The 14478-nt window shown below is 36.0% G+C and overlaps 1 protein-coding gene across 1 annotated transcript in view; it reads right to left on the bottom strand.

The window, feature by feature from the left end:
- Nucleotides 1-1781: 1781 nt before the first annotated feature.
- LOC133531127 (ankyrin repeat domain-containing protein SOWAHC) overlaps nt 1782-14478 on the bottom strand; it is an 84056-nt gene continuing 71359 nt past the window's right edge. Inside the window, exons 10-14 of the mRNA XM_061869284.1 lie at nt 11646-11738; nt 10687-10773; nt 8698-8891; nt 8114-8230; nt 1782-5870 (exon numbers count right to left, since the gene is read on the bottom strand). Of these exons, the coding sequence (XP_061725268.1) occupies nt 5766-5870; nt 8114-8230; nt 8698-8891; nt 10687-10773; nt 11646-11738 (596 nt within the window). The 3' untranslated portion in view covers nt 1782-5765. The remainder of the gene's footprint in view (nt 5871-8113; nt 8231-8697; nt 8892-10686; nt 10774-11645; nt 11739-14478) is intronic.

Raw genomic sequence — 14478 nt, forward strand, 5'->3', positions numbered from 1 at the left:
TTTTTTGTACCTGAAAATTTGATTTGAGTTCTTTTTTTAATCACTTATACCTCTTTAACAGTCGAACTATATATTTTTACTTAATGTCGTTTTACTACGGAACCACTTTGATTTTTTTTAAATATTTTGTGTGTGATGTGTACTAGATAGTCTAGATATGAGTACACTATATAAAAAAAAAACAAGCAAAAATAGCTCAACGGCAGATGTTGTTTCCTTATTCTGCTACGGCCATTTCTATGAAACGACAAAAATAATGCAAGCGGCTATTTCAAAACCTCGCACCTTAATGCCACTTTTTCCCCTAGTAGCTACATAAATGTATTAAGCGGCGCTATAAGTGCATTGGTAGTAGGTAAAGAGAGGACAGGCGGGACTAACTGCCTTATTCATACTTTACAAGCCTAAATTGGTTCATTTATAATTTATCTTTTTCTGTAATAGGTACATACCTAAGTTAAAATAACAGATTAAGACACACGATGGCAGATTTTGAAACATAATTATTTGGGGAAGATGATGAGTGTAGAAACTCTTCCCTTTGGGTCCACAGTGTTCACTATGTCACAATGTCCACTGTATCAGAGTGGCTAATGTGTCAGAATGTCCACTGTAACAGAATGTTCACTGTCTCTAAACGTCCACTGTATCAGAACGTCCACTATATCTCAACGTTCGTTATCTAAACGTCCACTGTATCAAAACGTCCACTGTCTCAAACCGTCCAATGTTTGGCGGGGCAAGACCAAAATATTATGTGGGCAAGGCCCTCTGGTGGTGGTGGTGGTGGTTACCGAGATATAGGTATACTTATTTGAGGCGCGAGGCCCCTCGGACCGCGTGGCCATAGGCGGTGGCGCCTCTGTGTCTAGGCCTCCACTGTATCAGAATGTCTACTGTGTTAGAATGTCCATTGTGTTAAAACATCCACTGTCTCAAACTGTCCAATGTGTCTCGGCGTCCACTGTATGGCGCTGATGGACATTCACTGTGTCAGAATGTCCACTGTGTTAAAACATCCACTGTCTCTAAACGTCTGCTGTATGAACGTCCACTATCCACTTTGTCAAAACGTTCAGTCTCTAAACATCCACTGTCTTAAACCATCTTATGTGTCTAGGCGTCTACTGTGTCAGAACGTCCACTGTATCAAAATGTCTACTGTGTCAGAATATATCCTGTTCTAAACCAATAATGTATTGACCAGTTTCAGTATTTTACGATGAAATCCGAACACTTGGCTAAATTACATGCAGCGTAAAAGCAAATAAAGTCGGAGCATTTTTAGTTAATTTGTATAGTTTAGTGTTGTAAGATAATGCAATCTTATGCTTTACTAAACATTCACATATTACTGTAACAAGACCAGAATTAAGATGTGATATGTGGATAACAATTTACATTGTTATGTCGTGAAATTATTAATATTGTATTTGTATTCAACCTGCCCCCTAAACAAGACTACCTGCCCATAATCAAACGCATGCCTTTTTACAATTTTTTCTATTTTAGATTTTTTTTTATTAGATTTACATGTAAAATCTGTCACCTACTGCTATTTATAATTTCTAAACGTAAAATCTGGCATTATATTTGTTCCATATGCACCCCAGCCGTCCCTATTCACTCCGGTTGACGGTATTCTTATTTAATGCAGTATCCAGTTTTAACATTTTTAAGGCCAGAACGGTAGTCAAGTCATCGTAGTCAAATTTAATCATTTGGTTTGGTTTGCGAATCGCTAGAATACAATTAAAACACACAAAGTACATTTTATAAATGAAAATTTATATTCATATACGCAGGAATAAAAGCGTCACAAATAAAGCGTCACATTGGAATGTCAGGGTAGTTACAAAAATAATACTTAACGATTTGATCGTTACAAAGTTTCTTACTACTTATCAATAATTTCAAGTGTCATGTGACTTAAAATATTTTCATTATACAAAATGCCTATTAAATTCATGTAATTATTATTGCCACCGCTGTATTGCGTGAGTGAACGCTCGCGGGTACCATCGCGGGTAAAATTCTTCGTACACGTCCGCGCCAGTTAGCGTTGCTCATACTATTGTTTAATCGTTCACCCGCTCCGTTAGCATGCGCAAGACAGCGGAGACACTTAAAAATTATTTCATTAATAATGTCTATAATACAGGAAACCGAGTTCATAATCTGATTGTTCTGTCCGACTACACATCATACACAACCGTATGTTGTTTACGTTCGTAAAAATCATTCAATTGTTTAATATTTAAAACGCAAGTACAAGTTTCTCGTACAGGGTCCCATTTCTCGAACGATCTAATATCGTTCGAGAAATGGGCCCCTGTGCTTTATCTTGTATTCATAATTATTAATTATTGTCTTAGGGGGGCATCTTTGACGTGAGTTAATATCCAGTGTACATTTGTAATAGATAAGAATAGGGTTGCCATAATTATTCGGAACTGGTACGGGAAAATACGTGCAAATATGTACGTACTCTCATAACTTCACTCACAAAAACGGGACGGGGAAGAAATATACGACGCGATACTTAAATACAGTGACAGTCCCGTATGTACCCCGTATACAACCTACCCTAGATAACAATCATAAAAGTATTAATTTATAATAAAACTTATACAGGCCTATATATTATACATTATGGATGAAATTAGACAAGCTCCTCGGACATGACCAGAAATAACAAAATATCACGAATGGTGACGGAAACAAACAGTTGATGTGAATATTAGTAGCTCTTAAGTTAAGATAAATATTTATTTATCTATAAACGTGACTCACAACACCTCTCCCGTGTCTATAGCATTGCTGTTTAGTAAACAAAAATAGGTAATATAATAATTGCAAAAAAACACGTTTAACAAGTTACTGAATTTAATACCCGTGTAAACTTAAACTGACAATTCTAATAGCTAAATTTAATTTTGAGACACAATAATTTCACAAACAGGAGCTATAAGCCAATATTGCCAGCCCTTAACTTATAATCGAATTTTCTTTCTATATCAATCACATCTTAGCACCAAATTTATTGTTTCGGGAGTATACGTTGTATCATCGGAGTGTATAATGTTAAAAATTCATTCTTCTGTTTCGGGAGTATACGTTTATCATCGGAGTGTATAATGTTAACAGTTCATTATTCTGTTTCGGGAGTATACGTTGTATCATCGAAGTGTATAATATTAACAGTTCATTGTTCTGTTTCGGGAGTGTACGTTGTATCATCGGACTGTATAATGTTAACAGTTTATTGTTCTGTTTCGGGAGTATACTTTGTATCATAGAAGTGTATAATGTTAAACAGTTCATTGTTATATTTCGGGACTATACGTTGTATCATCGGAGTGTATAATATTTAAAGTACATCTATTTATTATAAGCAGGACCTGTACATACATCATTACTTTGACGCAAAAATGACTTAATTTAACATACAGGGAGTTTTTTATTATACTACACAATTTACATAACTAACGTATTGATGCATAGAAAATATATACTTCTTATGTAAAATAGACTGTTAAAACTCAAAAATATGTATTATTTAATAAACTAATAATACTTATATTATTTAGTTAAGTGGCAATATGATAGTCAGTTAGACGTTTCTGTACTGATTGTTAAGTATCTACATCAGTTAATTAAAGAGGTTGACAACTAATAAATTATAAGACTAATTGGAATCATAATCTATGTAACGTGACGTCATTTTTCCATCAATGGCATGAAATGTACGGGCCCTGATTATAAGATTTTAGATTTCATTAACTTATCTAAGGAGTTTATTAATTATTTCATTAACAAGTAAAAATTGTTCACATTAAATCAAATTGTACATTATACTTATACACTTATGTATACATTTCATTTAAATATACAGTACGTTTGTGCACATTATTACGAAAAGACTAATTGAAATCATACTCTATGTAACGTGACGTCATTTTTATGTCACCGGCATGACATGTACGGGCCCTGATTATAAGATTTTAGATTTCATTAACTGAGTTTATTATTTCATTAACAAGTAAAAATTGTTCATATTAAATCAAATTGTAGATTATACACACTTATGTATAAATTTCATATGAATATACATTACGTTTTGTGCACTTTTATATTACACAAAGTCACTGAGTCACAGTCAAAGTAGACTTCAAAATCATGATTCGTAAGATAATGTATATGCTTGTTATAGGAAAATCCATATACCTATACTGTATGGCCTATTTAGAGTCTAATTAAATTCTAGCCTACCGTCAAGTAGTTAGCGTAACATGTATAGTAATTTAGTCAAACAATCTCACTCAGTAATTGAGTCAAACAATAAATACATCTAAATTGTAAAGATTGGTACAAACGAAATAATAATTAGATAGTGATTAGAGCATCACATTTATCAACCAAATCAATGTTTTTTTTTTTCGATTTGGGATCCTATTTTCAAGTTACAGGTATAATAGGTATATGCAGGGATCGGAAACCGGTATTTTTTGTATGGGAACGAAAACGGTATTTTTTCGTTCTTTGTTAATTACTTAATTTCTAATTAGGCAATCTAATAATACGAAGTCGTTATCTGAAAACACAACGGAGCCCTATTTTTAGAGTATAAAAAAAACCGAAATATATGGTTATTTCGATGTTTTTGCAAAAAACCGGTTCCGATCCCTGGGTATATGTAACTAGTGAGTTCATTTAATTTAACATTAGGCATGGTGAACACTGAATTTATTAATTCCAGATATCTTCAACCATATTTTAAAATTTGTATCTCTATTAGTAACCACATAACTATTACCTACACTAAGCTACGTCTAGTAATATAAGCTTGTATAATAAGACACTATAGGTGATATACGACCAAGCAATTGGAACTAACACCACAATGGAACTAACCGCCCGCGTAGCCAACATGCCAATCCTTAGCACTCCGTAGCTTAGCATAGTCATCTCTCTCTATCACCCTTCCATATTAGTGCGACTGTGACAGTTGCGTTTCGTTCGTTAGCGTTAACGATTGGCATTTTGACTGAGCGGGCTGATATGTAAAAGGGAATTTATAGATAAAATCACTAAGCCACGATTTGGTGGTACGGTGAATAGCGTAATATAAAAATAAAATTCCGTCGAATATTCATCATATTGTCAAAAACCAATTCAATATTTATGATGAAATAATGACAAGTTGAAAATGACGAGTCTTAATTCATTGAAGATACATTATTTCAAATAGGTACCTTTTACCCACGCTTGATGTGCCGTATTATTAAGTCAGTCCATTGTTTGGTTTCTTACAGCTTTTCTTTGGCCACCATCAGTTTTTAACATCCGACTAGCTTGAAGGTACCATAACATTACATCCGTAGATCACCAAAATATATATAGGTACCTATGGGTAATTTAATTTCAATCTGATATTGTGATCTAGTAACAAAAATAGTAAAATCTTGCAAAAAGCTTACACAAAACTGTTCACCGTGTGTACAGTAGACAGTAGCTTAAGGACTGTCTCACTTTAAGTAAATGTCATAAATTAAGGACGCTTGGCAGGAAGAATTTCGTACATTGACACTTTATTTCCTCTTTCTATAGCACGCGCATAATTATATTGCTGTCCCGCTCGCACAGTGGCATTGACCGCAGGCATAATCGGTGGGGCAGCAATATAATTGTACTATAGAGATAGGGAGTACGAAGTTCTTCTTGCTAAGCGTCCTTACTTCAGCATCATTCAGGTTCCGTCATGGCTATGTGCAGTTGGAGGCGCGCTGTTGACGCCAGGCGGAGTGGAAGCCGGCGGCGGAGTCCGAGTCTGAGTCGCCAGTCTCGCTGCTGCCGATGCGTGCTCGCGGCTGTAAACGCAACAATTATGGTTAACCTCATGAGATCTTTTGTCCATAACCTGGGGTTTTGGGTGGAATATTTTACACTAGCCTAAAAATAGGATAAAACTGACAAAACTATTTTAATATTTCAAGGCATATTTGGGACTCACTGTCTAAATACACGAAATCATTCCCGTACACAAAACCTCGGCGTACGCATATCATAAATCATTAAATATACGTAGGGTTTTTAAATATTGCTAAATGTTAAAATGGGTCTGAAAAAGATAACATAACAAAGCCTCCGGAGAACGCTTTTTATGGGAATTTGTTCAATGATGTTCCGTATTAGAGCCACGTGGGTTTCCATATTAGACAATGGGATACCAACTACGAGTTCAGGTGTATTCGTCACCGCTTATTGAGTCTCCAGAATAGAAGAGTTTTATTAGACATCACTGTACTGTATGATATATTTTCAGGGCGCATTGACAGTTCTTTGTTATCGGAGATAAAATTCTCAGTGTAGACCGCGGGCCAGGAGCATATATCGTCAGTCATCGCCTCCCGGCTGATACTTTGTCAGATGATAGTTTAGATGCTATCATGAATTAAAAAAACAGTCAGCCGGTTGTAACGCGGCGGAAAGACCGTCAGTTGATGACATGGACATGTAAAAAATACGCGCGTTACCACTTTATCTCCGCAAAGTATGCGTATTGTGTAACCGTTTGCTTGGAACGCCCGATGGAAGCAGTTTCATAATTTTTGTATTATCATACTATGATAAAAAGGTAAAGCGCTTATTTTTTCATGCGGTTTTTTATGTTCATGCGACCAGCTGATGTTCTTACCCCCGCGATACAAACTGATGACGATTTTTTTTAAATACAATAGCACCTGTACTATCATCTGACAAAGTATGAAACGGGAGGCGATGACAATCTTTTTACACGTGTCGGTGGCTGCCATTCCTCAATCCACCAACGGAGCGGTAGCTAACGTCCACGAGGGTAATTCATACACAGCCATTAACCAATATACGAATTTTCGTCCAGGAGGCAATTGGTCATGGAAATCTGTTCCTGGCTCGCGGTCTAGTGCCATCGATCAGAACGCGTAATTCTGAGCGTTACAAATTATGCTCAAAATTCGCCCGTTAATCATATTCTAAAACTTAATAATAAACAATTTAGTAATATCGACTTGTTCGACTGCACAACATCAACTTTACTCGTAAAAAATCGTGTTCGGTCGCTGTTATTGAAATCCAAAAATAGCACATTTAAAAGCACAAAGCAAAGCACAAAACAAAGCACAAAAAAAGCACAAAGCAAAGTTAAAAGTACGCACGCAATTAAATAGATAAAAACAATATAAAAATAAATGATGATATACGCAAAAGTCTGAGTCTTTAAGAAACTGTCTGTTATCCATAGTTACATATAATACACGAAGTAAACATAAGTTAGTGGTCTCTAAGTTTCGTCTACAGGAAGAAAAAAAATCGTTCATGGGAAACTGTGTAACATTTTATAACCAAGTACCCCTTAGAGGCATGGGACCTGGTCAAATATGCACTTCTCATAAAGGGATACGTATAGATGACTTCTCGGGAGGCAAGGAACCATGGCCAAGTATCCAGTCTCAAAAGCTGTCAGTTTTGCTATCAGTGTCCCAGAGAGGCATAGGGCGCTGTTGTTACTGGCTGTTCAACTATATGTATTTATGTTTGTTATGTTTAGTTATTTTTATGATGACATTAACCCTTTTCCGGGCCGCACCAATCTAGAAAGTTTTCCCAAAATATACAAATATATTCCAATTAATCCAGCTTCGATGATTCATTTGAAGACAAGTCGCATTTTCCGAAAGTGCAATCTAATTTGAACCTTAAATCGGAATGCTAAAGTTGAAATTTTATTAGCGCGTATGTGGTCGATCGTACTATGCCTGAAAAAGGGTTAACTGTTTGCTAAACAGTCTCTTGAACATTGTTAGCGAAGCTGTCTTTTTACTTGAAACACTTTTTTTATTCCTTGACACTTGGATAACAGCCTTTGCATCTCCAAATGTTATTAACAGGTTATCTTTTTGGGACCGTGGGCACCTTTTACATCTCAGGCATTTAAACGTTTTCAGTCTCTTCATGAAAAAAAAAAACTCCTTGCAACAGGCTCCAGAACTCTTATACAAAATGAAACACCTTGACAAATTCTTGGTGGCAAAAGTATTAATAGCTTTTAGGCTAGTGCTAAAGCAGTATATACCTGGTCAGGAGTAGTGGGCGTGCTTCGGCTGTGGGAGCCCAGGCCTCGGCGCCCCGTGGCACCTCGCCGTCTCACCTTGCCACTGTTGGTAGGAGGAGGCATCAGCTTGTCATCCTTCTGAAATTGAACAAGTATAATGAGTAAAAAGCCAGATGATCATTTTTGTAGGACTTCAAAAACCGAGCACGATTAAAGTGAATACATTGAAAATTTCCACCTGTTCACAAGTATACTTCCACGATCCCGAAGTATGAGCAAATCGTCAGTCCAACTTGTAAAAATATTTCTTATTCTGTGCTTGTGACAGAGATCATCCACCTTGTAGTCTAAAGAGAAAACTTAAACTTAACGAAGACGCATCACATTAACGAGCAGGTGCTACCCTCTATATTTCACGACCGCTTCCTTGGGCGAAGGACTGCCATCTTATGGCCTAAATCGGAAACTTGGCATTTATAGGCACTTCCCGTTTTAAAGTGGGGGTCTCCTGTTCTACAGTTTATGCACGCTCTTTACACTTGTTTACTACTCTTTTTACTTTTGCCACAATTTAACGATTTGTCTAGCTACAAATAGAAACAAACCTGCAGGTTATCTGCTGAGCCCCAGCTCTTATGTGTGGCATCGTCAGAGTTGCGGTCCAGCGGCCTGTCTCTAGCCGACTTGGGCATGTAGGCGGACGAGCGCGTCGCGCCCACGCCGAGGAAGTTGCTGAAAGCCTCCGTCGTCTTCTTGACGCGGACGTTTAACGACCCGATCCGGAGGAAACCCTCTTTCTCTAGAAAAATAAATCAGCAACATTGTAAAGTAAGGCCAATATGTTTTTGCCTCAAACATAACAAAATCCCCTTAAATAAGGAGGGCCATGTCAGTTCGACTGTCGTTCGTATAATTTAGACATACAAGTGTACTTAAGTAAGTATGTTAATAACGTCACTATTTACAAGGACCAACTAGAATTTAATTAATAAGGCCATAGAAAACATAGAATATACAAACACATAGGTACCTGTGGACATAAAACACAGAAAAGTGCAGAGTGAAAAGGTAAGTTGGGTTACATCAGAAAACTCAATATTGACCGACATGTTGACAAAAGTGTGGTAGAAATTATAAAAAGTACCCTTCCCCTTACCATTTACCCCTATACAGGTATAATCCCACAACAATACTATCAATACTTGTCTATTATTATTTAAAGTGTTTCATCAAATCATTATCTTGCGAATAATTTATAGCAAATACAATCTTAAGCTACAATAATATTAAAAAAGTATTTTTTTTAAGATTTATGATGACAAAACCGCATTAATCATTATTAATCATTAGAAAAAATAGTTACACATATTGAAAATGCTACATCTCCTCCATTAAGTTACTTTTACGTATTAAAATAAATCTTTTTATTACGAAACTTAACTGATTATGTAACTCAACAGAAAACAAATGAAATCTATACTAATATTATAAATGCGAAAGTGTGTCTGTCTATTTATTACCTCTTCACGCTTAAACCGCTGAACTGATAGTTGAAATTTGGGTTACAGATAGTTCGAGTCCCGGGGAAAGACACAACAAAATAGCCTAGTTTTTATCCCAGAAATTATCCTTTAAGGGGGTGAAAAGGTGGGTGGAAGTTTGTATGGGGAAGTAATAACCGCTGAACCGATTTATATGAAATTTGCTATGGAGGTGGTTTGAGTTGTGTGAAAGTGTATAGAATAGCATTTATTAAGGAAATCATCCCGTAAGGGTGTAAAAAGGGGGGCTCCTTGAGAAGAGTACAAACAGACTTTCAATACTAAAGTTTTCGTAGGAAATAAAGTATTTTTATGCATTATTGACCAATTAGCCATCACTTTATGGGGTGAAAAGGGGTAGGTTTGTATGGGGAATCAATAAAAAGCAGATTGGATAAAAAATATTATTCTCAAATTACTAATTCCACGCAGACGAAGTAGCGGGCAAAAGCATGTTATTGTATAAAGTATGTTGATTTGTATAACTTCCATACCACAGTCACTATTTATTCAACTATCCGCCCCCGCCGCTGCAGGATTTGGCCACTTTTTTTTAGAGTACAACATCTATGTTTGTTTTGATTTGTGTTTTAGATAAAAGTAGAAACATCTATTTAGTTCACTAATCATATTGACGGTAGTTTTATCTCCAACGCAAAATTATACACTGCTAAGAACTAAATAGCACTCTAAAAGGGAACAAATGAATAAAGCGAATCAGAAGGCACATAGATCTGCCCGCTTAGCCAACGTGCCGATAGTTAACGCACCGTAGCGAACGAAACGCATCTCTCACTGTCGAACTAATATGGAAGACTGAAGAGTGATAGAGAGAGGCGACTACGCTACGCTTCGCAACGTTAACGATTGGCACGTTGGCTACGCGGGCTGTAATAACTAAGTCAAGTTTTTACACTCGCAAGATGATGACGGAGATTGCGCAAGAAATTGTCGTCAGAATAAATTAGATTTTACCACAAACACAGCCGAGTATTATAGGTGTAAGAGACAAACAAAGTGAAATAATAATCCACCAATATTCTCAATTCTTACTTGACATCGCATGAACTGTTGGATGAGGGGTGATTCTTAAAACCGGTGGAGAGGTGACAGTCCGTTTCAAATCGAACGTATTCGCCTCTGGAAAGTATACTCCGTGAATCAGACGATTTACAAATCTAGTCTGAGGTAAAAAGTTACGTATGTACTTATTAGTTTCGTGCTTATCGCTATTCCCAGAGGCCAATGCAAAAATGCTCGGACATCGGATAAAGGCAAACACCCTGAAAATCATACTTTTCATACAAGTATTTTTTTATTTATTATAATTATCAATTTTGTAGCACTACGCGCCTTATAAATTGTACATACAAATTGTAGCAGAGTCTTATATAATAAAGTAAATAATAGTAGTTTATGTAACTGCTACATAATGAAGGGCATTAAAATACGACTGAGGGTTTATCAAACGAATGAAATAAGTTTCATAAAATAAATGCGATGATAAAAGGATCACACGAGTATTTTTATGCCTAATTATGTACAGTTACATACATTTCTGTATTTACATCAATATCATAAGCTTCAACAAAAAAAAAAGTAATTCTATAATTACAAACGAATTAAAAGACAAACTAAACGTCAAATGGCGGTAATGCAAACTTTTTTGCGCATGTCACGCTTTGTTTTTTTTTTAAACTAGATTCGAGGCCGACTGCCATATCGTTCGATATCAAGTAACATGCGAGATTTGGCAAAATTGTTTGCTTCTGACTTTTCATTTCGAGTAAAACGTCATCTCGACTGATATTAGGATAGAGGCCAAATCAAATTTCTTTGTTTCTCAAAGATGTTCATAACTTCGATATATTCAAGTGAAAATTACGATGCACCCACCGATACTACGTTTGTTAATATTGGCCGTTAGATAACGTGTCTGAATATATTATAGGGAGGTTATGATATGGATGTAAATAAAAATGAATATTACACCAGTAGTAAAGCGCACTCACTCCTGTAGGATCCTGGAGACATGGAGGTGTCAATGTTGACTAGATATTGCCTTGGCTTCCGACCAGACCAGTCTCTGGCATTTGGATCTGCATCTGAAAAGAACGAAGTATGTCACTAAAAAAAATGTTAATAATCATATTGTTTATCTTTTCAAAGTGTAGGTATACCTGAAACATGAAGGTCACAATTTCTTCAACTTGAACTGAGAGTCATATCACATACATCGGGGTTTTCAGTGCGGGAATGTTTTACACTAATCAAAAAATTGTTAAAAACTGTAAAAACCGATACTAATTTAACATTTTTAAGCACTTTAGGAGCTTACTAACTATGTTTAATTCATACTTTAATAATTATTTCACCATAAACAAAGTTATAAATACACGAAATAATTCCACAAACAGAAGTAGAGTGACGTAGGTTAAGTACTCAGTATCGTGTGTGGCATAATATGCTATGATGATAACTGTGTCTAAATGTGCATATTTATCACGTTTAACACTTAGAAACGCCACTTCTTACTGTTATTGTCAATATATGATATAGTAACCATCAGAATACCTTCGGATCCGCCGGACGGAAACCGGAATTTCGTAACCTAGTTTCTAACGAAGCTTTTTTTACTTCAACGTCACTGGCTTCCATCAAGCATTTTCTTTTACTCGTGTGTAACTAACTGGTAATCCCTTACTACTTATGGGACTATATGGATCAGTGGGTGTATGGGTAAATGGACGTTTGGGTTGGATGAAATGTATAAATGCACTACATGCATTGCATCAAACTTTTTCACTTTTCGTTGCTGTCTCGTTATCCTTTTCTACACAATATAAAACGAAAGGGATGCAACAAATCAACGGTATCGTGCTAAGCCGCGTACGAGTACATTACTTAGCTGTCATTTCCGGTCACAGAGCGTTTTACTCTGGAGAGCCAGGCAAAGTGTGGGTAGGAGACCTGAAATAATAATACGTATTCGGAAATCCTGTTTACACGGGGACTGGCTCGCAGAAGTTGATACTTCCCCTGTAGTCGGTAAACAATGGAAATACTCGTATACACGACTCTATTACTGCGGTCCAAGAGCGTCCTTAGAGACTTTCTTTGTAAGCGCTCCCCGGTTGCACGCCATCTGGATGAAAGCATTGGAACTCGTATCGCGGGAAGGACACAAAGCCAAAGCAGTTCTGGTTTCATAATATGCCATCGCCATCTAGTTCCAAATATCGTAAACTCAAACCAAACGACGTAAGTACATCCACAAAAGAGTGCTTTAGTAATTGATGCAGTTAGAGGCTTTGGCTACAGGTGGCGTTTGTTACGTGAACGGTTTTTGCAGTTTGCTGTACTTGCTGTATAGTACATGTGGGGTTGAATGAAAGAGATAACGTACCGTTCTGTTAATATCTGTACTTTACCTGTTGAAGTAGCTTGAATGTATATATTTGTATGTGGCTAAGCAGATACCTTAATTTCTTCACATCAAAATAACAATCAAAGTACAATTGTAAATTTAAAATATCACAGTCGTTTAATGGCTGTAAAACTTTCAATTGGAAGTACATGTTTGGTATCTAGGTTTATATTTGATATCTCTTAATATAATTCGAGATTATTCTAAATGTTTATAAGCACTGATTTCTTAGAAAAATAATTATTGGAACCAAATCTATATTACCCGCATGAAATCCTTTTTTTTTTATCCCCTGGGAGGTAGGGAGGTATATGTAATTATACTTATTTTCGTCAAGTTCTGAACATGAGCTACATTTAAGAGCAAGAACAGAAAAAACGATTCGATTGCTTACTTAGCCTCAACAAAGGCGTTTTGAAAATGACGTCATTTTATGAGCGTTCATCACGCTTGTCCTGCTTCTTTATTAGGTACTTTTGATAATGCTTCATTATGGCGACTTTGTTTCTATCTCAGCTCAAAGACAAACTAAAAACTCCTTGGTCTATCCTCTTATTCAGTTCGATAAAATTTAAATCATTGGAATAGTTAGCATTTGTTTTGTGTCATTCCGAAACAAAATCAACTCTATTTTCTACACTATAGGTCCAACTTTCAGTAGATTTTAGATTTTTCATTTGTATGGCTCGACCTATGGCAGGTAGTCACTAGTCACACAATTGGCTGACTACTTGTCAATTTTTTTGTAAATAATGTCAATCGATCTTGATTTTTCTGTGGATCAAATGTCTATATAGGACTCGTGGCATTTAAGCAACACAAACTCGCACTCGACGATTGAAACGCCTCTAATAAAATGATATTGTTATGTGACGTCACATTAAATTAGTCTTATCTGTTCTAAATGTGTGGTAGATCAAGAAAATTCATTTTTTGACTCTAAAATAATGCGTTTATGTATATTTTTGTGATACAATTTATTTATTTAATAAAATGTAAGGAATCCAATGGTAACAATTTCTTTTTTTCTTTTTGAAAGTAAAATTTTTTTTTTTAGACTTTTGAGCCTTATATTGTTTTGTAATATCTGTCTTTAAATTTCACTTTTTTATAATGGATGGCTCATTTTCTATCCATTTAGCTAAATTATGTTATAATATTTAACATGTGTCAAGTACCCAATTGTATTGCTCCTGCCATTCATGACTGAAACACAATATTAAAGCCTGGCTTAACGTTCAATTATTAAAAAGCCACGCAGCTCTTTTACAAATTACAAAAAAATGCGTTTTATACGAGAGAAAATCGTCAATAGCTTGTCGCTTCTTCATCGGCAGTCGAACCGGTGCCTCACCATGTACGAATTAGGTAAGGTGCAGCAGGTTTAGTTCGCAGTTTTTGAAAGATCGTACCGCTTT

This window comes from Cydia pomonella, chromosome 1 (assembly GCF_033807575.1).
Source record: "Cydia pomonella isolate Wapato2018A chromosome 1, ilCydPomo1, whole genome shotgun sequence".
NCBI lineage: Eukaryota > Metazoa > Arthropoda > Insecta > Lepidoptera > Tortricidae > Cydia > Cydia pomonella.